Raw genomic sequence first — 27,366 nt, 5'->3', positions numbered from 1 at the left:
CAGCCTTTCCTCACAGGGAAGATGCTCCAGGCCCCGTATCATCTTTGTAGCCCTCCTCCAGACTCTTTCCAGGGGATCCCTGCCTTTTTTGTGCCGGGAAAGAAGATGCAGGAGCAATTACTCACGTGGACAGCTGCTCATGGTGTACCACTCCATGCACTGCCCGTAGGGGAAGGAGGCCACGTAGGCGTTGGAGTCCACGCACTGCTTCATGTTGCTGCACCACATGCACTCAGAGCTGCCGCTCGTGCACTCCCCGCACATGGTGCGCAGGGCACAGGGCGTGCGGCACTGCTTGGCGCTGTGGTTAGCTGCGGGCAGGAGGGCGAGAGTCAGCTTTCTCCCGGAAAGAAACAGGGAACGAGCCCCTAGGTAGGTTATTCAGACTGAAATACAGTTCAGTATCATGGGCTTGAAACATTTTGTTTGTAAATATGGGCAATGCACCAAGCACTCTAACATCATTTCTCTTATTGTGCATCCTCCGTGAGTGCTAATGCTTTTAAGGTGGACAGAAAACAAGTTAAATCGTATCGTAACTGTGATCTTTATATTTCGATAGGTTTGTTGATGTGGTCCTTCGCCATTTTCCCAACCAAAGTGCTGGGAATCACAGAATTAGGGAACTCGGAAACGACTTCCAGGGACGGGGACTCCACCACCTCCCTGGACAGCCCATTCCAGTGTTTGATGGGAGAAGCTCCACGTTTTAAATTAGCACACTGGGATGTGCTTTAAGTTATTTGATCGGTTACACACATAAAATGAGTACCGAAAGCAAAACCAAGGCAGGAATTTATGGTGTGAGCCAGTGCTTGATCATCAGTTTTAAGTGACTGTTCTCAGGCCGTAAAAACAAGTCAAAGCTTCAAACAGAACAAAATACTCTAAGATAAAGACAAAACGTTGAGTGAGGATTCCACATTCATGACCTGCACCCTGCAATTCCACAAAGAACAATGTAAAGTGGTGCGGCTCCCTTACAAATATTACGTAATCAGCCAACTTTCTGAAAATTTCAAAAGGCACTAATTGGTATTCAGAAACAACCAACTATAACGTAGAGCTAACAGACCAAGCCATTTTAAAAAAGATACGTGGTTCCAACAGAGCTAGAAGACTTCTCCCAAAAGCAAATAGCTCCTTTTTCAAAGTTCTCATATCTCCACAGTGTCTCGCCCAATTAATTTCAAACTTTGATAAAATCCTCCTCTGGCTATGGAGCATGGCAGGGGAGGAAGGGGAATTCAATTGGAAAGTAGCTTTTATTTATTTATTTTTAAACAGCAGATTGCTCCATACCATAATTAACCTAAATGTCACATTCAGGTATGCAATGTAGAGAAAAATAATTAAACTCTAACGTACTTTAAGCATTTGAGAGTTAACACTGTAAGTGTAGAGCTATTTATAAAATGTCCAATTTTGTTTGAAATAACCTACACGAGACATTTTTTCAGAACCACTTTTCTTTGGCAAAGTCACGAAGCAGCCAGCTGTAAATATAATGAATGGGATCCTGTTTACTCTTTAGGAAATATAAATAGCTATCAGTCAACCTGCCCACCACGAGACAGACTAGCTGGAGCTACTGTTACCTGCCCTTTCGCAGACGCTGCCGTTGACTTCGTTGATACACGTTGCTGCCTTCAGTCCCTGCTGGGAAGGCTCAGCTAAATAACCACAAAATCCAGCGTCACTTGGTTCATCAGGGAGCCACTGGAGCAGGGTGTTTGTGAAGGGAGACATGTCCTCCCAGCACCAATACGACACGTTGATTTTCCTCAGTCCAACCCACGGAGTCAAAGTTTTGGACTAGAAATAAAGGAGAATGGCTGATTTAATACACAGCTTTATTACCTTTGGTATTAAAAGAAAATAAGCATCACCATATAATGCTCTTAAGTAATTTTGACGGCTTTGGTGTTGCAAAAACACGTGACAGTCATGTGTTTCTCTATAGCATTTAATTCAAATGGCACTGAGATAGAGAAAACCTTCTGGAAACTCCATTTTTTATTTTTAAACTACATTTCTACTTATCTCTACCAGGAGGAGCACAGGTCAACCAATCACACCGGCTAACTACGAAATTAACTGCGAGTCGCTCCTTGTATGTTTGTGACTCCTATAAATGGCTAGATACTTAAAAAAGACCTCTGGAGCTACTTTGACAAGAGGAAGAAAACTAGCACTTGCCTACATCATTTAAATAATGCAGTCTACCTATCCTACAGCTTGCTAGGAGAGCTCTGCTGTTTGTTTGTGTGGATATACGGGGGTGGAGGAGGGAAGAAGAGAGAGAGCAGGTCAAATCCAAATGAGTACTGCTCCACTGGCAAAAAAACAGAAACAAAAAAAACCACCTCGGTACGAAAAAACGCTAGCACAACTCTTTCCACTGGCAATTTATTTTTTGGCACAGGTTTATTCTGGGGAGAGGCATTTTAACTGTATTGGTACAGTATGTTATTTTCCCGTTCCAATCTTCTCTCCAGCAAAGTGCTGCGGTGGCACAGCTGTCCCAGGAAGGCTTCAGACCCTACATCTTCCCTCGCTGCCATATAACAGCCACCTACTTAATACTACTATCTACTCCTAAGCACTTAATACTGCTACCAGCTACAAAGGGCTAATAGTCTATTCCGATTTCTAGGGCTCGCATTGAAAGGATACCGTAGAAGAAAAAATGGACATGATTTTTTTGTTTCCTCCAGTGTAAAGGTCCAAGCACCATTATGGAAAGGTTGACATGTGTCTTTAGGAACTGACACTACACTTAACTGTTCCTGGAGCTGTTAAGAACCACATACTTTTACAATATCCCAGGCTTGGCTTTCTGTCTTAACAAAAGGTTTAACGAACCACCCTGAGTGAATTGTCCCTTACCCTTTATTGGCTAAAATGAATCCCCTCTAAAACCCGGTAATTGTCGGAGCGCCACTTTAAAATCACAGAGGGGATCAAAGCAGAAAACGCTCTTGTTTGGAAAGGGCAATATTTCTCTTCAGTACTTAAGTACGTTCTTCTCTGAAAAGTACCAATCCTAACTGCCCCCAGTCTCACTTTTCCCCAAATAAAACTTTTCCTGACTGCAGGCTGGAGACCCAGGAGGAGGCACTCTGACACACTGTCAAGCCATGGCAGCTTTGCAGCTCCAAGCAGGCTTTCAGCGAAGCTGCACAGCATCCTTCTTTGCTAGGGCTTTAGCACCACCTACACAACCTGCCCTGAATGCCTCCGCTCTTCCGCAAGCGACTGGAAAAAAAAATATTTATTTTACTGCTGCATGAGGAGGGACAGATTCCAATTCACTTCAGGCTCAGACAGGAAAGCACCTGCCACTAAATCAAACATAAATAACTCCGAATAAGCCAAGCAGGTCTGCAGAGTAAGAAGCTGACATTTTAAACAGTGCTTTCCTGAATGGAATAAATAACTTTAAATGCTTTCCTTTAAACACCTCTGGTGTCCCCAAAGGGACCTTTATTTATAAAATGTTGTGTACATGTCACAGGAGAACCGCTCACACTCCTGTTGCAGTCGTGTATCCCACAAGAGAAATGCGCACGTGACTTCATTACAGAAAGCGATACCTCTGAGGCAGCGTGTATGTTTGTATTTATCTTTCCCATTTACATTCTCTACAATTTCTCTTCAGAGACACCCATAGGGTATGTTGAATTTCAAAAGAAAAATCAGTCCTTTTCAGTTAAGAGGCATGTCTGCTCTGCACAGAGCATTCAATACCACAGCAAGGTCTCTTCCACAGTCAGAGCTTAATTACTCAGAGGACATAAAAGAGAAGCACTCACCGAAGACTGCATCTTCTGCAGCTCCTTTAGAACAAATTCTACTTTTTTCTGGGTCGTGAGAGAAGCCAGCGAAGCACCACTGGACCTGCAGGACAGCTTGGCGTGATCATAGTTCTCCTTCGCATTCGTGATTTTCAAGCAGGAATTGCTAACCAAATGCCAGTTTGTTCCACAGATGTTTTCTGGGAAAAAAATAAAAAAATAAAAGGATGTAAAACCAAGGTGCAATGCCTTCACAACATTCAAAGTGGTGAAAGAGCTCTTCCGCCAAAACAAAGCCTACAGCCCCATTCACAACCAGCACGACTCGCTGGCACGCTCAGAGCCATCTTTGTACAAATCCTACCGAGAAGAAAGCTGCTTAGGGAAGCTGAAGTGTGACATTAGCACTTGGTTATCTGCAGTAGGTAGTCAAAGCACTTACTTGAACATCAAACAGTAAAATCATTTCAGAAGAAACAGTGAAGAAAAGCAAATCTTGCTGTTGGTTAAAGCCATTTGTTCCCCCACAGCTGTAAGGATACCTTTCAACAGACGAGGGTGGTTGTGCTAATTCTGTCCTCAGCACCAAGCTTCCAGCATTAATCCCCATTTCATCTTGCCCACTACAGAAGAAATCCTTAAGCTCTGTGGTACTTTTTCCCCCCACTCGTACCTACACTTATGAGAAGCACAACGGACATTTTCCATGTGAATTTCTGCAGAGCTGACGTCTAGCTCCGAAGTCTTGCTTTAGATTTATCTAACAGATTGAAAAGCTCTCAAGTGTGTTTTTTTCAGATGGGCTTTTTACCCCTTCTTCTTCTCTACGAGAAATTAAACACACCAAGCTCTTCGCCTGTCTCATTAAGAGATGTTTTCCTCGCTCTCATGGCTCTTCTCTGAAGCCTTTTCACTTAGTCACTCTCCCAGGCTAGCAGAAACCAGACCTGGACATGTCCAGACCCAACAGATTTACGAAGCAAAGTCTCTCCATGCCCGTTTCAATGTCCTGTCCATGTTGCTTTTCTCCCTTCTCTACATTTTATTAACCGTCCACGTCAATCACTGAAGATGCTGCATTTCTTTCCCAGTCACCATGAAAAAAGAAGTGACTGTGGAAGGGACTAATCATCAACTCCTCTGAGCTCCCACTGGAAACTCGCTAATAAGAGAATTTTCCTTGTGCACTTAAGTGTTATTTGCCTAACGCGTCCAGTATGTGCCATTCTGGTTTTGCACAATTCTCGTTTCTAAAATTAAATGGCATGCATTATTAAACCCAATACCTTGCAGAAGCCTAATATATCAACAGTACTGCTTTCATCAAATTAAAAGAGAGAGATGAAATACGGGCTAATAATTATACAAATGATCACACTTCCCTTCAGACAATTGGGACTGAAAAATATTCCATCACACTATTTCTAAATTTACTTGAAATAGAGTTTCATACCAAAACTGGTATGATTAAACAACATTATTTATTCCAGTTTAGCCCTAAAAGATCACGGATTTGTTTTAAAAAAAAACATAACTGGGTGAATTTGGAGTTTCTTACACAAACCCAAGCAACACCTACCTGGTAAAGCGATGCACTCCTGATTCCTAGGTTCCCACTGGCAGTTCTGATCCATGGCACAGCTTTTACAACTTGTCCTTTTATTGCAGTAATAGGCAGGGTTATCCTTAGGACAATTCTCATAAGCAGTAATAGGAACCTAAAACAAACAGCACGGGTGAAGATTTTTCCCATCCACACGGTGTCGGTCTGTAGCTCTCGAAGACTAGCACACTACAGTTGACATTTCAAACCTACAGGACAAGCTGTACGCTCAAAAGCTGTGACCCTAGACAGCCCGTAGCATGCATTTAGGATACTCCCCCAGGCTGGCATGGGACATCTTCCTCACTAGAGCTTGATTAAAGGGTTAGGTTTTTTCTAGGGAGGGCTCTAAGAGTAAACCCAAGTGGCTATGGGCCTTGGTGAACCTTCCATCGCACTGGTGATGAAACCCACCTCTTCCCCTGCCCTTAGCCATACTCCTCGCTTAACGAGCAGCGAGTCCCACGGAAAGCCCTCGGACCAGTTTGAAAATACAGCTCTGTTAGCTGTTCAGAGCTACACATGCACTGGAAACAACGAAACAACACGATGCGTAATACCGACGGATGAAAACATCTGGTTATTGGCTATTTCAAAGGCTACATGTAAACTAGAAAAGTAGTAGAGAGAGTTTACCTGTTCCTCTGTGCAGTTGTTATGCATTGAGATACACTGGTCAGTGCACCATTGACAGTTGTTTGTATTTGCTGTACAGCTATAGCAGTCTGTAATCTGATCACATTTTTCATTGTCTACAACTATTAAAGAAAAAAACCTGCATGACCAAAAACAGGCATTTCCTGACAGAGCTCTAAGAACTTGATTACATACAGCAAAAGACACAACCAAACAGTAGCGCCTGGAGATTCTCCGTTATCAGCTTATTAGCAAATCGGATACTTTCATTTGACTGGGCGGACAGAAAACCGCATTCATTTGCACCATCCATCATTTTTAGTGCCCGAGGATCAATAAAAGACAACAGCAAGAAAATGCACCAAGACATTGAAGCCGCGTGAACTAAGACGGGGCAAGCCAGTTCAGCCCATGCACACGCAAACGATGCCAGAGGACATTTCACAAGGACAGCGAGTATCTCCCACCGCAGGCCCATTTTGCTGAAAGCCTGGCCTTCAATTACGTGGAGCATTTTCATGCAAAGCTTGAACTTTCCACTTCATCTTTCCAATTGCTTATCGCCTGTGTTTCGTGAAAATTTATTGTACATTGAGAGCCCATCAAAGCAATGTCCCTTTACATCAATTTCTTTTAAATAATTAAAGGCTACAATCTATTACGGAATCAAGGTTCATATAATTCAATTCAGAGCAATGAATGCATTGGGATAAATTGTTGAGAAGTTGTTGAAAAGTTATCATATGGGAGAACACAGGAATCAGACCTTAAAACAAATGTTCTTTCTGTATGCCCTCACCCAGACAAGACTGTAGAAGGCGAAACAAAGCAACTTGCCTTTAACCCTTCTCCTGCTGGCTCCCTTGGAGAGCCCAGGACAACATCACAGGATCCAGACCCCCTCCCTCACTTGCCCCATGGGTGCTCGTAGGCGAATTGCTGGCTCTCACAAGGTCAGTTCTTAGAGAAACCACCTACAGAGCAAAGGTCCGGGCCCGATTCCTGGCTGAGAATGTCTGTTTGCAATGGGAAAGTAAGCACGGGCAGTACAGTACGGTAGGAAAAGACATGGAGTGAGAGATGCCAACATGCCTATGGAAGAGGTAGGTCTCCCAAGGGCACGTACAGAAGCAAAACCACAGCCCCCCACCTTGAGCTCGTTCCTGTAACAGCATAAAACTACTGCAAGACAGACTTTGGAAGAGAAGTATCCCTACATGCCTTTGGAAAGGGAAATGGAAAGAGGGCGACACATACCTGGCCGGGAAGGACAGTCCTCAAAGACCTTTTGCTGCTGCTCTACCGTCGCCATTTCCCAGGGGACGCAGCCCGGAAGGGTGGCAGCCCACACGCAGCGGATGGCAGGGCCCGCTCGCAAGCAGGCTGTTTCGTTGTCGAAGGCTTCGCATCTCTCCGGGGTGTACTTCAGGATGTCGCTCAGGAGGAGGCTATTGAAGCCTCCGAATATATACATGGTGCTAGACAAAAATGTAAGGAAAGAAATAAAAATTTGTGCCTGTTTTTACAGGCCGTGAGCTGCTGCGGCTCAGTTTTATTCAGGGTGTGGGGAAGGTGCTTTATTATTTTCCAGCGTGTATAAATCCAAATAAATAGGTCTTGCTTAAGGAAGGCACTAAAGAAAAAGTCAGTCAAGTTGCACTGTTACGGAGAAGCCAGAGAATTTCAGTACACGGCTTTTGAGATAAACCTATCCAAGATTAGGGCAAAAATCTAGGCGACACCTGATGAACACGATACAGAAAATGCTGCAGAAGGGCAGGATTCTCCTGTAGAGAAGAGTAGCAAGAAAGGAAAGGAGGCTAACACGGGGGAGACAGTATCCCACCATTAAAGCAGCACTCAGGAACTGTGACAAAACAATTCAATGTTGTCACATCTTGCTACGCTGCTGTGACAAAACCACAGTTATTCTCCTGGCTGTTAGCAACCGAGCAAAGAGCCATTGTGTCAACTGCAGAAAAAAAAATAACAATGTTTTGAGGGTAGAAAAAAAGTGGTTATTGTTGTTGTTTTTGTTTTTAAACCTTCTCTAGCATCGCAACCGCTTTAGGCATAACATCAAATTTCATTAGTTACACAAAAATATGCCACCTCAAAAAAATGGGCATCGATGTTTGCAAATGTATATTTAACAAGACAGCGTAGGGAGAGTTGATGTAGAAAAGTTGATGCAACTGAATGAAAGTTTGGGATGAATAATGAGTATTTTTAAACACTATTTTCATCCCATTTCAGAAAAGACTACGGAGGCTTAACTGTTCTTCATGGAAGCAAATGGACAAGTGGTATTCAGCGTACGATGAAACAGGTAGTAAGATTTTTCAGAGCCAAGAGTATCTAGAAGCACATATTCCTTTTAAAGTCAATAGATGTTTTCTACCTAGCTTAAACCATGCTTTAAATAATATTCCTGATTTAGAAGAAATATCCTCAAAGGGTGAAGGAGCTAGAATGAAACACTAAGAAATACCATGTACCTGAAGACCCCCTCAAACTCAGTTCCACAGACTCAAATACAGCAGCAGCCACTCACCTGAGAGCACGGATATTGTTACAGTGATAAAATGCTTAACACTAAAAATCTCACCTGTGGTTTCACCTAATTTCTACATATCAGGTGGCTGGCAGGTAAGAGCCACACAGAATCACAGAATATCCGAGTTGGAAGGGACCTACAAGGATCATTGAGTCCAACCCCTGGGTCCCCACATGATGCATGCGCTCTGTAAACTAAAATGAATCCAATTTTAAAACCACAAGGGAAAGTAGGATTTCAGAGACAAAAGTTGCCAGTGAGGCTAAATACAGGCAGAAATAGAAATATGGAAAACTGAGATTTCTTTCAAAGGATTATTTCAAGAGCTAGTTGAGTTGAGACAGTTTAGTCAAAGTGCAGAAGAAGGGATGATGGGGACAGGCATCTACTAAGACATGACAAGAGTGAAGATCTGAAAAATTCAGATTTGCAATGGAAACTCAACCCTCTCGTCTTGGCATTCCTAAACACACACACAAACTGTATACAGGGTGCACATACAGACATTTGTATCTCAGCATGTACACATATAGGTGGCAGCAATGTTCACAGGCGTGTAAGTGCAGTGAGGTACGAAAAACGCCACTGCAGCTCGTTGGCGTCCTTACCTGTTGTACAGCAGGGCAGAATGGCCGAACCTGTTCACATCGTGATGGAGACCCGGGCGAGGAAGAACAGACCACTTATTGCAAGCTAGGATTAAGGAAAGATTTATTTCAGAAAAGCACCCCCGGCATCATTAATGACTCAACTTAGGTAGCGCATTTCTTCCTGAAAGATCCCAAAGTGCTTTCATCTACAGCGAGACGATTCTACCCACCAGCAAAACACAAATCTCTCGAGTGAAACAGTGATTTCATAAACTGCTCTGTGTTATCTTCTTTTGCGAGACTGACGACTTTGTCTTCACCCCAGCTGCCACGGCATGACAAAAAGGGGAAAGGAAGGATGCAGTGGCTCTGTGCCATCATCTGGACTGATCATAAAAAATCAAAGTACTTGAACAAGAAAAGTTTCACGGCCTCACGTAGAAGAGATGATTAGCTCTTTGGCAATCACGTGTAATTGAATGGCGGTGACTTGTTTTTTGTTTTTTTTTTTTCATTTACTACTGGAATTTTTCACTGCATAACAAGTTCAGTTTTTATCTGCTTATACGTGAATTATTTGCAATTTTGCCCCAAACCAGTATCACTGAGAACAGAGACTTATCTTTTTTTTTTTTCACTGCAATTATACTCCTAGAGGGTAGATACCCAGGTTTTTAAAAATATTTTTCAGTCATCATAGCTTAAGGATTTTTGGTTGTTTTTCTCTTTTAATATAATGTGAGATTATTCCATCTTTTTCTATTAGCATAACATTTATAAGTCCTGCTTCATTTTTTACTTGGTTTCTCAGGTAATTTCTTCCTTGAGGCAGCATGGAAAAAAAAAAAAAAAAACAAGCTAAGAAACATATAACCCACTGAGCAATCAAAGGAACAAAAGCAGGAGAAGTCAGTCCAATTCCTAGCACTTCAACTTTGCAAGGTGAATGGGATCACCCTGGGGGCTAGCATCCCAGAGGCAGTTGCACGTAATTTATGCATTTAAGGCAGAAAAGTCAATCTGCTGTGAAGATCTACAAAGCCCTGAAATACCTGCAGATTTTTAATACAAGATAATGGTGTTGTTGCATGGACTGTGCCTCTGAAAAATAAACTCCACAGACCCCAACCAGTGTCTAAACAAACCAAGAGAGCAGGGAAAAACAACTTCATTTTTAGCTTATGAAATTTAATTGGAGAATTCTTTGTTAAGAAAGCTGACCCTAAACTACGCACCTGTGGAAACTTTTATTCAAGAGTGATGACAAATAAATAACATAAGACCCCGCTGCTTGGGTTTAACATTTGGGTAAGTGATGATTTGGAAGTTTATTTTTAAATGTCACTTGGTCTGTTTTTGAAGAATTTAACCTAGCCCGGCATCACTCGTGAGACAAGCACGCATGGTTCCAATTTTTAACAGGAGACTTCAGCAAAATCGGACAGCAATTTGCAATTTTTTATCCAGCAAGTTGTGAATTATACGAGGCCAAGAAACATATTTTTCTAGATTAATAAAAGGCCTGGAATGTTTTGCTTTCTAAGCTTCTTTCCCATCTTTACCAGAAGATCAAATACTGGAAAAAATGACTGACTCCGAAACTACAAAGAGTTCTCTCCTTCCTGACTTACGAGTTAAGCCAAGCCTAAAACTGACAATGCAAAGGATTTTATTAAATATATTACTCAAATGGAACGCATATGCTCTGAAAACATCTGAAAACATCTGAAAACATCCAGCCTCTTTCAGTGCTTGGCAACAGAACTGAATTTTTGAAGGGATAAATAGAAAAAAAAATTAATTTCTCTCCCGTGGGGAAGAGAGACGATAACATGAGTATAGCCTATACAAATACCTCGCACTGTATTAAAAAATAATAAAATTGAAAGCGGATTTAGAAATGCAAGAGAATGGTTACTTAAACTACAGGAACTGGATTTTGAGACAGGCTGCCACTGTTCTTGTTTTAGGTACATCCCACGTGGGAGATTTGTCTCCCCGGAGACAAAACTGCCCCAGGGTAGGAAACTCTTTTATAAAGGCCAGGGAGACTCATTTGGGGAGCACGAGGTGCTAACTGGTCATTGCAGGAATAAGTTCCAACCCGGTCAAGTGCCAGGTAAAAGGGTAAGAATAATAAGCGCCGTTATTTTCAGGTCCACCTGATCTGCAAAGCCCCGAGAACCTCAGCACGCATCTCGGCAACGTCCTCACGACACCCAGCGCACGCGGGCTGACCGCTCAGAAGTTTGGAGGGTGCAAGTAAGAAAAAACTGACGAGGTAAATAAAACAAGTCCCTACAGAAACAAGTTTTAATAGTGACAGTTAAAGAGCTGACCTGTCTTTGAGACCTTGATTTGAGACTGAATTTTAATTCTGTTTTTCTCCCATCTCCCTACCAGCACCCTAAGGTGTTCCTGGTTGTGTTCCTGGTCCATTTCCCCTTGTGTTATTCACTGAGACGAGGCAGAGCATGCAAGGAAAGCTGCCCTGCCATAAAGGGAATAATAAAGTGATTTTTCTTTTTTCTGAAGAGCTTTTCTTTCCACTTCCTAGCCTGAGACTCTCCCTAAGGAACAAGAGAACACAGGAGCACCACAGGGTCCCCCATCCCTGCCATGCAACGTGCAATCAATGCAAGCTCCAATTCTTGGTTTTATTTTTATTTATTTATTTACCGTGACTATTTCCTGTAGAAGGAACTGCCTGTTAACCACACCGAATCAAAACGAATGCCACAACTGATGCATTTTTTCAAATTAACATCATTTGTGTTTTACATCTAATAAACAGTTCAATGAGTCAGGGAAGACAGCAAAATGTATTAAGAAAAATCCATTATTATTGCTATACAACCTTAAAAAAAATTATTCTCTCTCGTGCCTGTCAAAATACCCCAATTTAAATGTTTTTCAAGTAAAAATTCCAAACAAACCTCTCCAGGAGCACACAGCTGATTCTACAGGGATGTGGTGCGAAATCAAAGCAAGCAGGGGAACAATCCCTGGAGCAGACAGCAAAATGCCACAAGGATGCCCAGCCCTGCTAACCCAAGTAATCCATTCACTGGCACATTCCTCACACAAACCAGGAGTGCCACCCCAGCAGCCAGTTTACGCGAATATTTCAGGGAATCAATCCTGAGATCCCACATTTCAAGGAGTAAGAGCAGAAGGTAGGATGTGATATGAGCACAGAACGGTGTTTTTCTCCAGCGTGACTTATCTGGAAGTGCATGCACCTTCTTTCATATAATTTCATTTCTTCTTAATGGCTCTCTCTTTCTCTCTCTCAAATAAATGCTGCCCTCTTCTGGCTCTTCAACCTCTTCTAAACTTAATCCTTCAAAATAAAACCCGCCTGTTCAGCTTTATGATTAAATAGTACTTACGGGGACATTAATGCCTATAAAGCACACACAAACTAACTGACATTACAAACAGCACAGCAAAGCTGAGCCAGCCTTCAGTTAAAACAAGAGAATGCAGCGGACAAGCTGAGCTTCGGCAGTGCTCGTTACTATCGTTAGGATTTCCCGCATTTCTCCTACCTCACAGATTAAAACCCGCTCAGAATCTCACTACAGCTTTTTGGCGGAGACGTTCGAACAACGTGCGTTCTATTCAAGACATGTTTTAATGCCCAAGGTTGTGTACAAACCGTCGACCACCAAACTGCCGCTCTATTCGCCTAGAAATCACTGCAGTAGCTCGTTTGCTTGGTAATGTGTACTAAGCTAAATGTGCTTCTCCTGATTACACATTCTTCTGCAGTATGCGTAGTAGCATTTGGTGTGAAACACCCAGCATGTAAATTAGTCTTCTTGAAGACAGCTCCTTGTGAAGCTCTAAGAATTTTTTTATTATTATTATGATTTTTTGCAAGAACTTACCAATATCATACGCCATAAAATCTGAGGAAAAGCACTTAGCGCCGTGGCTCATGGAAGTGTCGTTGTGCGTGTTTCCTCCAAACACCAGCATGGTTCCACTCATTATCACAGCAGTGTGCAGATAGCGAAAGAATCTGCTGTCTTTAAGGATTGTCCTTCAGAAATAAAAATATATGTATTAAGGAAACCGATTAGGAGCTGGCAAAGACAAATGAATCCCTAAATCCAAGCTGAGGAATGATTTGGGCACGTGCTGAAGTAACGTGGAGGTCCTATTTAATTAGTTTTCCTAATGAGATATTTAACAACTTTCACACCAGACTGTTCAATTCCTGTAATTTCACATTCCAATCTGCTTTCTAATTTAGAGGAGAGAAATACATCTATGAAGGCCTCTCTCCAAAGCTATGGATCCTAATCATCAATTCTTTCCTTGGGGATGATCAAGTTTTCACACTAACAGGGCTCAGTCAATTAAACCTGCTGATACGGACGCCGTCTGGGGAGACTCCAGCCCAGGCAGTATTAAATTGATAGGAACCTAAATCATTCTTTTAAATTGGGGATCATCTCTTGTTCAAAACTAACGAAACTATTTCAAGGAAATCTACGCAGCTGCCAACAGCGGAGCCCTGCAGCTTAACACCTGCAGAACTCGATGCCTCACCCGTGATTCAACCATGGCTGGCATTAATCTTATTAGCCACCGAGCTCACCTTTAATCAGCGTGATTAACAGCACTGACCACAAGCGGTCACCCTTTGTTCCCTGCTATTCTGAGAGGATGTGACTGCAGGAAAACCCCGATGTGAGCACGTCTGTGCTGCAGGCATTGGTGTCACGACTTGCAGGCTGTGCTGGTGACACTTCCGCAGACCAGCAGCATCCCAAAGGCAGCAGGTACCCAAGCTGAGACTTTCACAGCAAAATAGCCTGGAAATGGGGCTGGGGACCTGTTCCTAAGGCATGAGCTGCAGTATGGCAGCACACGGGGCTGCAGGAAAATGGGGAGAAACAAGCCTGACAGAATAAGGATTAGGAGACTGCTTTTTTGCCCTTCCTTACCACAAAATCCTCAGAAGTCTGTAACACCAAGAAACCTACAATAAAATGACCAGACGCCTGCTCTGCCGGTCCTCTGGAGGCTGACAAACTGAATGCAGTGAAAGGAGTTTGGTGCTGGAACTCTTTGGAAGAAAATTGTCACGCTTGTGACATTTGCTGCCTATTCAGCCAGGTTTGCCAGGCTGAACGAGGGGATCAAATGAACCAAGAAAGGAAGTGCAGTTATTGCCACGTGCACAGCTGAGCAGCAAGGAAGATTTTTAGAAATTTGTCACTAGTCATTTTACTCATCAGTAAAAGCTCACCAACTGTTGTTGCAGACATACAAGCTATTTTAAACTCTAAGAAAAAAAAAAAAAAACCAATATGGTGACTCAAAATTATACACGTTCATTCAAAAGACCAGCCTCCCATCTGAACGGAGCCTTTAAAAAAACCTGAGAAAAAACACAGAACTGAGGAAAATGTATTTCACCTCCAGAGCTCAAAGTTGTGAAGTTTTGCTAGCGCTCTCTAATAAAACTCACCTCTGGGCAGAAAACACTCACAGAAGATTTCAACTTAAGAAACAAATGTTTCCAACAGTTGCACAGACAGAAGAAAACGGGGTTATAATTGAAATTCTTTTGTGGTCTTAACTGCAGAATGAATTACCACTCACTTGACTGCAGTAACTGTGCTCGTACGCAGAATCTGTACTGCTGGCAAGAAAATCCCATCAAATATTTCTCTCTTCAGCTTTAATACAACAACAGATTAAAACGGATCTCTTGGCTCGTTTACAGCCTTGATTATGTGTGATTATGTGATTCTCGAGTCATAAAAGACATAAAAATAACAGATAAAGGAGCACACTGTCTATCCTGAATGCAAGTAACTCTGTACTACTGCAGCCTTACCAGGGAACCCATCCTCCTTGCCCACGCCGTAACAAAAGGAAGGGGATGGTGTAGAGGAACAAGAAGTACTTACCACATACGGGTATTAACTTCGTATTTGTACAAGTCATCTGCTAGCCTGTACTTGTTGGCACTGAATGCCTTGTAACCTCCGTGGATATAAATTGATTCCGTCCTCGAATCATAAACACTACTGTGGCCATAGCCTCCTTGCACCAAAGCTCCACTTGTCTGTAAGATGCTCCACGTATTCGTGGCTGAGAAATGAAAAACGGGAGAGACAAAACACGGTTAATTTATCTCCATTAATAACTTATCAAGAAATCTGGTAGTGAAACAAAGTGGGTTTCCCTTGACTCAGCTCTAGACGCTGTCTATCACTTGACATCCAGAAGTATTCTCCTTCAGGTAGCAAGTTTCTTGTCAACAATTATTGTCAGGTATTTTTAATTAGACCAGAAACATCTCTTTTACAGTGGTTTATTAAATTTTGCAGACAAGCTAAGTAAACGAAAGATAAAAATGACAGAAATAATACACTGCATTTCAGCAACATGAAAATGAAAACGACAGCACTGTGGCTTGATTTGGAAAAGTACCCAAGAGCACTTTTATTTTACATATTTAAGCACTGAAGCCAAGTTACGGGTGAGTGTGAAGAACACTACAGTTAAAAAATAGTATATGATTAACGGTCCTATTCTGTCATTCAAAGAATAGTATTTATTTGAAGGACTGTAGACATAATATAATGGCAACTGAAGCAGAAAAAACAACACCAAATTTCACACCAAATCTCTGTAGCTAGTGCAGAATGAAACCCTATACAGGGTTCCTAACTCCAGGGCAGATCCAACACGAAAAAGGCAAAGGAATGGGTCAAAAGTGCTTACAGAGCCACTACTTCTGACAATTATGAACACATTCACATTGGAAACTTCCTGTGCTTAACTACATTCTCTGTGTGGCCAGTGGAGCAAGGGATATGCCTCCAGAGAGCCATTTCAGTGCAGCTGCTTCTGGGAGCAGTTTGTTTCATCCGGAGAGCTTCCTACATTTCTCCCCTGCTAATACTAGAAATCTCTAGATCCTAAAATCAGAGTTTGGACTATCCCCAGAGATATGAAGTAAGTGGGAATCCAGAAGTTACTCCCTGTTCCCCTAAGCATTCAGTAATGACTGCGATGGGAGATAGGTGCATCTGGGTAAGTGGATACTTACTCTCAGTAGTTACAACTGTTGTAGTCATAGGATACAAAAACAATTTTGAAAATGTTTGCTTTGCAAGAAAGAGAGGAAAACAAATTCAAATGTCCCACAGTTATCCTGCTTTGTCTCTCGATTACAGCTTTTTTGCCTTTGGGACCTGATAAGCTGTATAAAGCTGGAGGCACGTGGCTGGTTGCTCACTATTTGACCTACACAAACACTGGAATTTAGACTGAACCTCTCTTAAAAAGAAATCAATAGAGAAGAACATAGGCACCTTAGTTTTGCTGTCTGAATATGGATCACCGAAATAATTTTCAAATGTTAAAATGGACACAAAAGGCAGGTAGGGCGCCACTCACCCAGGTTGTATTCCTGGACGTTGCTGATATACCCATAGAGAGGGCAGTGCCCAAAGATGACGAGCATGACCACGCTGCCATCTGTCAAGTTGATGATGTGAGCCGAGTGGCCAACAACGGCATACTGCTCCTTGGCTTTCGGTGTCGCTTGAGTCCACGTCTGCCTGGGAATGTTGAACACCCACAGCTGGCTGGTCACGTTCCCCGTGGCATCTATTTTTCCACCGTACATGTATATATCATCCTAAAAGAAGTTAGATTTAAAATGTGTGTTTGAATAATGCAAGCTGAACCCGTCCCATAGCTTGCAAACGCAAAATGCAGAAGATAGCTGGCAAGACAGACAGTTAAGATGGAAAATCTCGTTGTCTGCACACTGAAAGCTTTGTCTCCCAAATAAATGCATTGAGAAAAAATACAGGACCCTTTGGACAGAAGGGTGACAGGATACAGGATGATGAATAAAATCCTGCCTACTTAAGAGCTAAGCTCCAAAATTCCATCTAGTTTTATTTGCGGGTTTCTCCCATGGATTTTTGAGTCATTCCAAGATGCCTCAAGTGTGTAATGAAGCCCTGCCTTCTTGCTGACAAGATGGTAACCTTGGAAAGGGAAATTCTCTGTTATGGTTGGCTCTTCTTGCTGAGAACCCCCACCTGTCACTGACTATGAACCTAACAAGTGCCCAACTTGTGAAGTTACTCACAGAATGTGTATCGACTCCTTGCAGCTCGGGATTTCCATCTTTATGAGGTTTTTCCACTGATCTATCTGTTTGTGAATGGTGCTGTGTGGAGTTTTTCAAGTGTTTTTAGTTATGCTTAATATAAGCTTCCACAGCGATGAGCTAATTAACAATCCAAACCCAAAGATCAGTAAATAATTAGCTTGCTTCCTTCTCAAACAGACCAGGAAGCCAAAGGCTTTGCCATTCTGCTCTCACGTGGCCTGCACCCACAGCAATGCAGGCAGGTGAGAAATGATGTAAGAAAAGTCAAATCCTCTTCTTTCAGATGCTGGAAGAACAGATTCATAGCTCTGTCACAGAAGTAGATCAGGCTCCAAAAAACCCTAATTTCGCCAGCTCTGCTACTGTGCTTTGAACAATAGATGCCTCACAACTGGACCCTTGGGAGCTCGCTCATAATAATTACATGGGCTACACAAAAAGCAACTGGGGAACCAGAGGAACTCCACCAAGCTCCAGTCATCAGGCATGTCTTAAGAGCACAGTCAGTGAGGAGGAAATAATTAACTTACTGACCTCAATCAGCCTTAAAAAACTCGGAGAAAATAGGGATAGGAGGAGCATGCAAGCAAAAGCACTACAGAATTCCTAGGATACCAGTCCAGGGGTTCTCTGGAGTACAAGCACAGACTGGGATATCCATGCACAAGCCTTTGAAGAAGAAAAGCTTCCCCCAAAGCATGACTGATCTGTGGAAAGGGGTTAGCAGGGTAGGGGAGAAAAGGGAAAAAACAGCTAGGTGATGAATGTGCAGCTCTGAACTTACCTTATGTAATGCCAAGGAATGACCGTATCTCATCTCTACCGAGTTCACAGTGCTGTTCAGGGGAAGCCACTCTTCAGAAATCAGATCATACCTGTAAAATAAAGAACTTGAAATGATTTTCTGAGAAGTTGCTATCAAGTTGCGAAACTTAGCACTTGCTCTTTCCGGAATTGGCTGGAAATTATTTAACAAGCGCCCCACCAAGATGTAAGGACACACAAAGCTTGCATGCAGACTAAAAAAAAAAGGTCCAGTCAAGCCTGCTCTGTTACTCAACATCCACATATTGATTTGCTTTACCCTGAGTTTTCTTCCTCATACAGAGCCAAGAGCTAATGCATTTGCTCTTAAGCTATGACAACTTACACCCATCGAAAACAGTAGGAAAAGGTTACACTAAGCTCAGGTAAGTTCCAATTACTTGATAAAAAGCTGTCTGTGTTTAAAAGACATTTTTAATTATGTCTTTGTCATTCAAGCATATTTTTTTTTCTGTAAACTCGAAATAAGATAAACCCTCTGCCCTGAAAATGGCCTCTGGCTTCTTAGATAAAAGCATGAACTATGTTTGCCAGGCTTAGAGCTGTGTAAGATAAAATCAGCTCTGAGAAAGCATTTAATGAAGGCACGGGTGATCTGTGGAAAAATCAGGCATGACTTTGAAAGAGTAAATTGTGGATGTAATCAGCAACTCCTCTACAAGTATGTGTACATTTGTGGCTCCTCTTTAACTCCCAGTAACTAAATGCACAGCTCACACAGGTCGATGAAAGTGAGGTATGCAGGTAACCCTGGAAAAAAATCCTCTATTAGCTTCTGCCTAGATATGCCAAAATTTTGTCAAGTTCCAGAGGAAGCCTGAAGTGTTTTTATGGGGGATTTCAATGGGGATACACCATTTTTACTTGATATCTTAGTTTCTGATAAATCTCCTGAACAGGTTCCATAAAGGTCATCATCCCAAAACGCCACTCCCAGTTTGGTATCCCATTCCACATCCACGGTCATCAGTATGACTTCTGCGAGGTGTCAAACACTCTGGAGACACACAGCCACAATATCACAAAGGGCTAATAACACCGAAGTAGAACTACCCTCTTTGAATACAAGGCTAGATATAACTTACAAGCTAGCCTAGAAATATATAGTAAGGAGTTGAATGCTGTCATAAGCAGATTAACCAAAAACTCACTGAATATTAGTGAGGTTTTAGTGAATATTACATTTTTCTTGAGCACCTTATCAACATTTTCCCATGTCTCAAACCTGAGTCAAAGTTTTTATTATTGCTGTTTCCCCTTGGAAATGGAGCATAGGGGACAGCACAGCACGTCTGATAGCATTTTTTAAAATTAATTCACAGGTCTGTGTTGGTCTTAAAGTGTGTTACCTAGGTTTATACTCACGCTAAAACCTTCTGAGAGTCAGAATGATTGAAGACATAGCCTCCAACAATCCACATTTTATTGTCGTGGATTACGGCTTTGTGAGATGCTCTAGGAAGTTTTGGAAGAGAATATTCCTCCCGGGTCCAAAATGACTGGTTTGCGGGAACAGGAATTGAACAGCCAGGACCTGGGAAAAAAAGAGTTTTAGAAGTTAAACCTCCTGGCCAAAGTCTGCATTTCAGCTAGAGGTCAGTATCCTGCAGCACAGGTGATGAAGATTGTGCATGGCCAAGTGGTTGATGGAAGCTCTGCTCGCCATTTCCTTGCCCGTGATAGCCATCAGGGATGGACCTGGTGTGCAAGGACCTCACGGGACGGACCTCCCAACCACAACCACATCCTTCAAGCCAAAAAAGGTTTCAGGAAAAAAAACAACAACCAACAGTTCCAGACCAGATGAATCTGTGTTCTAGTAAAGCAGACAAGCCTCTCTGCTCTCTACGCCTCTGATTAGGGCGGCATTGTGCAGACCCTTTCCCACTCTACACTACAAAGGCTCCTTCCAGCATTTATCTTCCTGCCACAGGCCCTTACTCTGAAGCCCCAGGACAACCTGCAGAAGCTTCAGGAGAGCTGCTCAGCAGCACGCTGCAGAAAAACAAAGCTTCATACAGTGCTGCTTGCTATCTTTCTCTTTTTGTTCCCAATGCTGCTTTTGTAAACTGTTCATTTCATGTTTTATCCATATTTCTGCTGCTCTTAAACTAACTTCGCTGCCAGGCTTTCCTTCACAGCTCCCCACGGAGTGGGGCTCCTGCCCATCAGGTGGCAGTAGGAGCTACAGGAAAGGGGCAAGCAGAGAAGCCACACAAGGCAGACGACCCACAAGACTTCGTTCATGTTTCAGATCCCCATCAAACAAAAAAAGCAGCACAGGCCCACCACAAAATAGCTAGCGTGGATCTTCCAGCTCACTGTGGAGGAGCAAAGTCTAACTCGGGCTGCATGTTGTGGCTCCTGCAGCAGAGTGAAAGCAGCCTCAGCAAAGTAAAGAGCTGGATGGAAGCTCTCCCTTCTTAGTGACACCCATCCATACGCCCAGGGCTGCTACAGGACGTATTGAAGAGGCTCAGGCCTTGGGAAGGGAAGAGGTTTATCAGGACAGCCTTTAGGTAATCACAGAAGCGAATCACTGTGTAGCAGAGCTGTGATCTTGATTGCAAGAGGCAGCACCTGCTTCATCTCGTTGAGTATCTACCAGTAAGCCTCCAGTTCAGGAAAGCAGACTGGACTATGGCCTTGAAAAACTCCCAGTTCCTAAGGTAAGCAAACATTTCTAGATGTAAAAAACTTCAGAACAGGAAAGGGGAGGAGAGCAGCTTGCACCTCTTTCTGTTGTGGTCTGTCTGGGGGCTTTTGTTTGTTGGTGGTGGTTTTGATTGTTTGGCTGTTTGTTTAGTCTACAAACTAACCTGATACTTAAGTGAAAGATGAGGAACAGCAGGCCAGGAATCCAGCAAATGGAAATCCACCTTTCCTGTGGATTTATGCACAACCAGGCTCCCAGAAAACATCACGAGGCTCTGAACTGCACAAGGGGTTGTGGCCTTCCAGCTGATTACAAGTGTATTACCCTGAAGTATGTTACCTGTGGCTGCTTTTGTCTGAGAAGCAGGTGTGTTAACCTCAGCAATGGTGCCTCCTCTCTAGGACACTCGTTTTGCCAGCCTGGGTTCTTTCTGCAGCGCGTAACACACTGTATGTTTTTGCAGCGTGGCTGAGCAGTGGCAGAAGTTGTTGTCAGTGCTGTCACTGGTTGTATTTCACAGGAGACTAATTCTAGAGCATCACTCTATCTTTGCAAAGAAAATACTCGTGTTTGGCCCAATTTGTTGCTAAAACTGATGTGGCTGACAAGCACACCTGGACCTGAGAATAAATCACTGTATGCATTCAAATGGGTTAAGTACTGCCACCATATCATACTCAACTTAGCTTTAGGTACACAGGAGCAAGGTTTGAAGGTTGTGTGTTGGGATTTGTGTTTTAGTCTTTATCTGATGCTGGCACACAACAGGTTGGTGCTGCTTTGTACAGCAGCACAGGTGCTTTAATAAACATTTGTTCCCGGTGATGATATGAAACCTGGATGGTATCTGTTGACATGAAAAGCTGGATGAAGTTTGACTCCGTTCCTAGTTTAAGTACTAATACTTGCCAGGCAGAACGGTCTCAAATGCTTCCAAGAAGCACATATAGAAAAGGCATCCTTTTAACAAGAGCTCCTCCGTATTAATCAAGGGACTTACCTTGCCAGCCTGCAGAGCACGAACACGTCTTAGTATCATTGAAGTTGCAGTACCCTCTCTCAGGTGCCCCACAATCATCTGCGCAGTAGGGAATATCACAGGCTTCTCCTTTCCAGTACTTGGCACATTCACATTCAAGAGCGTTGCTGCTGTTATTCAGCTTGCACTCTCCTCGGCCAGAGCAATTATTGGGACACATATTGAAACTGCAAACATCAGAGGAAGAAGGGTCGTCAGTAATGAAACAGGCTCCCAAGCTCCATCTCTTATTAACGAACACAGGAATGATGCTGAACAGAAGTTAAAACAGCAGTTCGGGTGTTTGTTAATATACCAACCAACAAAACAGCTCATCCCGAATCTGGTGTGATGGACCTGCATGCATTAGTTCTGTACATTATCTACGGAGTGCCCTCACTTACTGAGTTAAACACACAACAGCTCAGAAAAATTATCGATATGATTTTTAGCCATTTATAATGCAAATGAATTGTCTCAAAATCCCCAACATTAAGTGAAAAAAAATTAATCAGCGCACGAGGCTTTTGTGATGCCTGTGCAATTTACACTTAAACTACTCACAATCGCACGCTATTCCGGGATCTGTTCGCCAAACAAACACACTTGAGGTGAATCCCAAGCCAAAGATAGGTCTCTTTTGAATCATTTCTGATTTTATAACATTCGCAATGTGATGCAAAACTAGATGCATCCTTGTTGAAGATCTAAATTCTGTGACCTTGTTCTTTTCCAAACTTTTTTTCTTCCAGTCTATTAACCAGCATAATTCAAAGGCTGAGATCACGAGCCAATATTCCCACTGTCGTGCGACAGGTGGGGTCACTGGCTCCAAGACCATGGTTTCACAGCTATTTGTCAAGCAGCTATCTCCACTAGTAACTATATAAAGACCGTTAAACTGAAAAAGAAATAAAGACATCCTTTTATCTTCTCTCCTCAAAAAAATGAGGAGGAAACCTATTGACCAGAACATGCAGAAGAAGAAGAAACACGCAGAACTGTACTTGAAGATTGGTTGAAATGATCAAAAAAAGAGACAAGTTAAAGGAAAGAGATGAGTTAAAGCGACATTAAAACACAACAGAGGAACTTTAAAGGGCAGGTTATTCTTGAATTTCTCAACTGCATTGCAATAGTGCAATACTGACAGCTGGCTGTAGGTGGTGTCGTGGTTTATGATATCAACCATCCTACCAAAATGCCACTGCTGCAGCTGCTGTGTTTCTAGCAACTGTGCAGAAGCTCCTCGTCTTCTGGATGCCCCACATTTTTCAAACAACCGACTGTGTAATTTAAGGGATTAAAAAGGAGAAAAGCACCAAGACTGGTTTCAAAACTAAGCACATCATTTTAAGGAAACCTTTAAATTTTGAAAAAAGTCAGTTGTGATCAAGGACTTTGCAGCTGAAGACAGAAACTTCTTCCAGTTTCACCCAATTAAAATCTCCTACTGCAGCACATACATAATTTGTATCTGTATGAGCATAAAATTCAAAGGCAGCAATCCCCACCAGAATCACGATTCTCCATCTTTGCCAGGATTTCCTCACCGAGATCATTTACTCAAAAACTTAAGCTTTTTAAAAACAGCCAATTTACACTAAAATTATTGATAAAAATAAGTGGACAAAATATACATCAGTGAACAGAAAACACTCACCTATAATATTTCAAACGTGAAATAAAAAAAAAACACACCACCAGCCCTCCAGATTAAGAAGCCAGACTAAGCAATTCAATCCAGGGACTGAATAAAAAGGAGCATCCCAACGAAAACTGTTTGAGGATCCTCAACAGATACAGTCCAGTGCCCCGTGTGAAATATGAACGATTATGCAAAAGCTTTTTTGTGCAGAAGTATCTCTGCAGAATGCATAAAGGCACACAATCTGTCAGTTCTGACTCAGTAAGACCACATAAATCTAGTAACATCAAATAAATAATGGCATGTCTTTCTGAGCAAGCATTTGCTCATGCTTACAGTTGAGAGCTGAAGTTAATGGTGAGCACATTACCGTCATTAGCCACTGTAAGAGTACAGTAGACAATCTAAATTCAAGGATCTACTCATCATCACACACTTCAATTGCTTATTTCAAGACGAGACTGAGGAAAAGAGGAAACCTTTTGCCCAACCTGCACCGTTTATGTAATCTCCAAGATCACTCTGGAGTGGCACTACTTACTTATACGTGATGTTAAAGCCAGTCAAGTTATAGGCAGCGTCACTGAAGAAATGCAGAAGAGCATATCCAGAAGTAGCTACAACTTCGGGCACTGTTTCATTGCTATCTTTCTCAGGAACAATAAGACCGCTGAAAAAGAAAAAAAAAAAAAATGGAAGTTCAATAAAAAGGAGCAAGGCACCAATAGTAAACACAGCATGCACATAAAATAATTGAGAGGGAAGGCATTTATTTGCATATATAATGAATTTGCGTACACTAATCCTCATCTTTTTCAGAGCAGTGTTATCAGACTGGTTTTCTTCAGCAGAACTTCTCAAATATTCAAAAGAAAAATGTCTCAACGTTGAGAGTATTCATACGCAAAACTGCCACAACCTCAAAGGCCTAAGAACTCACAAGACCCTGTCGCAAAGATAAAACCACAACCCACCGGCACCAGTTTATGGAGCTCCCCTGCACGTTATCTGCAGAACAGTGGCCATGTTACTGGCTAAGGAGTCCTACCAAACATTAGGACACTGAAAACAGCACTACCACTGCCCTTGGTGTGTGCGATTTTGGTCCAAAAGATGAAATGCTCGAAGAAAGGAATGCAAATAGAAAACCTCAAAGTAACCAACTTGGCTCTTTTGAAAGATAAATGTACATTAAATGCTCTTAGCCTGAGTAACCCTGAGGCTGTCTGGAATCACAGTTTTCCTTTTCTTACAAAAACCTCATTCCCCTCATATTATTCTCCCACAATTTAAACAGGTCCCGCTCCTGAAACAAGGTGACGTGCTTCAAGACAGAAATTAACGCGTCACAAAGGCATAAAAGCCACTGTACCAGGCAAAATTACTGTCTGTCTAACCCAGTATCTTCCCCTGACCGTGAGGAAGGAAGAAAAAGCTTGGGAAAGACTGCAACAAATGAAGCAAGTACAGAGCATCCTAGTGATGTATTTATCTAGCTTCCAGAAACCCACAGTTCAGGGCCTTACAGACCCAGAAAATGCACCCACGCCAGCACATTTAAATAAACCATTCATCTATGCTTGGAATTGCTTTCTCAACCATTTATACCCTTTTCACCTGGAACATCTGCAGCAGGGAGGTCAACAATTCAGCTCTGCAATGGGAGAGAAAGGACTTCCTATGCTCGCTTTACATCTGCTGCCTGATCGCCCACCAGTGCCCCTTGGGCTCTTCCACTAAGAGAAAAAATGCAATCACCCTTTAATCATCGTCTTCTTGCCACCCACTATTTTTAAAATTTTGAAGTCCGACCCGTCACATCCACGTTTGTTGGCTACCCAGGGAAGTGGTGGGGTCCCCATCCCTGGAGGCACTCAAGAGATTTGTGGATGTGGCACTGAGGGACACGGATTAGTGACGGGACTCCACGGGTCAGGCTGATGGTTGGCCTGGGGGGTCCTCAAGCTCCTTTCCAGCCTAGAGGATTTCATGATTCTACTCAAGAATGGGCACAGTACGGATTGATACGATGGTCTGCCAAAATACTTGAATAAACTGAAAAGGGGAATAAATGTCTCTTGAAAAAAAATGAACTACTAGCTGTTTACCTATTGCACAAGGCAGTTAGTATCTGAAAGGGAATGTTTACCCTGCTTTTGACAGAAGCCTGATAACAACTACACCAAGAAGCCAGTTCCTCCCTCATACAAAAGCCATGAGAACAGCCACAAATCTGAAGTCTACTGAATGCCTTTAAGCCTTTATCTAAGCAAAGCGCATTGTCTGCCACCACCTATTAATAGCCAGCTCTTATTTTTCTGACACAGAACTGTCTTCCCCACCAGCCCCAGTCCTGTTTCCAACAAAAGGCCAAGCTGAAGTCTTAAAAGCAGAGCCCAAAAGGCTGGGCATAGCCCGGCAGGCCGGGCTGCAGGAAGGCAGCACACATGGCGGCGAGGCAAAGCAGAATTTTTCTTATTAAAAGATCTTATTTAGCCTCTTTTTGGACCTGTTCAGAACAGAGAGCTTCCCAGGATGGGTTAAATGCATCTCTACACCTGTGGAAGATGCTCAAAGCTACTGGCAGCAACCCACCCACGTTGCCTGTAGAGCACTTTTTGTGGCCTGGATCTTTCTGTCCCCATGATATGATACGATGGTGTGCTCAGAGAACAACAGACACCCCATGAACCTTACCAGGAGCTTTTGCTATACAATCAGGGGGTGCTTGCACCACGAACAGATGAACATAACCTGTGGGAGGGGAAATGTATAAGCAATCCAACGGCCCTTCGTGCACGACTCAGATGCTGCTGACAAGAAGGCATGCTTCATTTCACCAACACGCCATAAAAACACAGGAACCTCACCTCGTGTTTTGGCTAAACAGCTCCAGCGCATTTGCAGATATGTAGCTCAATAAATATTTCCTTGTGCAAAAGGCCAATTATTTTTTCCCTTTCAGATCTCAAGGATACGGGATTAAAAGGCAAAATACACGGCCTTTTTTTTTCTCTGTGCGTAAGAGGTGCCTGTTTTGTTCTGAAATTTGAGACTTCTGATCTGAAGATGATCTCTCCCCAAAGACCATCTCCCGAAACATCAAAGAACAAAAAGCCTAATAAACTTCTCTTTGCTATTTGGTTCATATATCGTCTTCCTTTGTAATGCAAACTGTAGGACAGTACGCCACCACCGCAGGAAAACAGACATCTGAGTATAAGTCAGGGTAAGGCAAACTACAGCTCGGGGACCAAAGGAGAAAATTCCTTTGTTCTGTTTTATTCCTCTTTGGTCTTATTCTTGCAGCACTTATCGCTGATATTACCGGGCAATTCAGCTGGAAGACCTGCAGCGGGGAGAACAACGGCAGCAAACACAAGCCAAAGGGCAGAACAAACAGCAGTAATGAAAAGAGACAAAATCCCCCCAAATAACCGTCCCTCATAAAATGACCAACACGGGACTAGTGCTCATTTTCTCTTAGAAATCTCTGATTTGGGATTTGCTTGGGCAGAAGGCATGTACTTCCACAGGGTTAGCTCTCCCTCTTCCTTACCATATTTCTCTGCTTTCCTGAGGACAAAGAGCGTGAGAGACCTTCCCTGGGTGCCAGCGACATTTACTGAGACACAGACATGGCCAGACTTGGATAAGGAAAGCAATTTTAGTGTCACGGGAAGTGTTAATAGTAGCTACTGAGTAACGGAGAAAGATTCCTAACAAACACAATGACTTGTGCGACTCCTGTGTAAACACCCTGAGAGGATGATATCCCACCTGTACAAGTTTTAAATGTCCTAATGAAATTTAAGTGCTAGATTAAAGTAATTTCGTTCAGAGAAAGCCATGAACAGAGCGCAACAATAACTATCAGG

At 42.7% G+C, this 27,366-nt stretch overlaps 1 protein-coding gene across 2 annotated transcripts in view; it reads right to left on the bottom strand.

The window, feature by feature from the left end:
- The window catches only part of ATRN (attractin), a 144,754-nt gene that overhangs the window by 77,943 nt on the left and 39,445 nt on the right, over positions 1-27,366 (bottom strand). For both annotated transcript variants that reach the window (XM_035323502.1, XM_035323503.1), the window contains exons 4-17: positions 24,030-24,158; positions 21,823-22,028; positions 19,532-19,700; positions 18,126-18,216; positions 16,612-16,855; positions 15,114-15,297; positions 13,077-13,231; positions 9,202-9,286; positions 7,294-7,514; positions 6,037-6,158; positions 5,377-5,515; positions 3,816-3,997; positions 1,599-1,815; positions 126-311 (exon numbers count right to left, since the gene is read on the bottom strand). In XM_035323502.1, coding sequence (XP_035179393.1) covers positions 126-311; positions 1,599-1,815; positions 3,816-3,997; positions 5,377-5,515; positions 6,037-6,158; positions 7,294-7,514; positions 9,202-9,286; positions 13,077-13,231; positions 15,114-15,297; positions 16,612-16,855; positions 18,126-18,216; positions 19,532-19,700; positions 21,823-22,028; positions 24,030-24,158 — 2,330 coding nt within the window. The remainder of the gene's footprint in view (positions 1-125; positions 312-1,598; positions 1,816-3,815; positions 3,998-5,376; positions 5,516-6,036; positions 6,159-7,293; positions 7,515-9,201; positions 9,287-13,076; positions 13,232-15,113; positions 15,298-16,611; positions 16,856-18,125; positions 18,217-19,531; positions 19,701-21,822; positions 22,029-24,029; positions 24,159-27,366) is intronic.

The sequence above is a fragment of the Oxyura jamaicensis genome, chromosome 4 (assembly GCF_011077185.1).
Source record: "Oxyura jamaicensis isolate SHBP4307 breed ruddy duck chromosome 4, BPBGC_Ojam_1.0, whole genome shotgun sequence".
NCBI lineage: Eukaryota > Metazoa > Chordata > Aves > Anseriformes > Anatidae > Oxyura > Oxyura jamaicensis.
The sequence above is the reverse complement of the archived record's forward strand: the minus strand, read 5'-3'. Positions and strand labels throughout refer to the sequence as shown.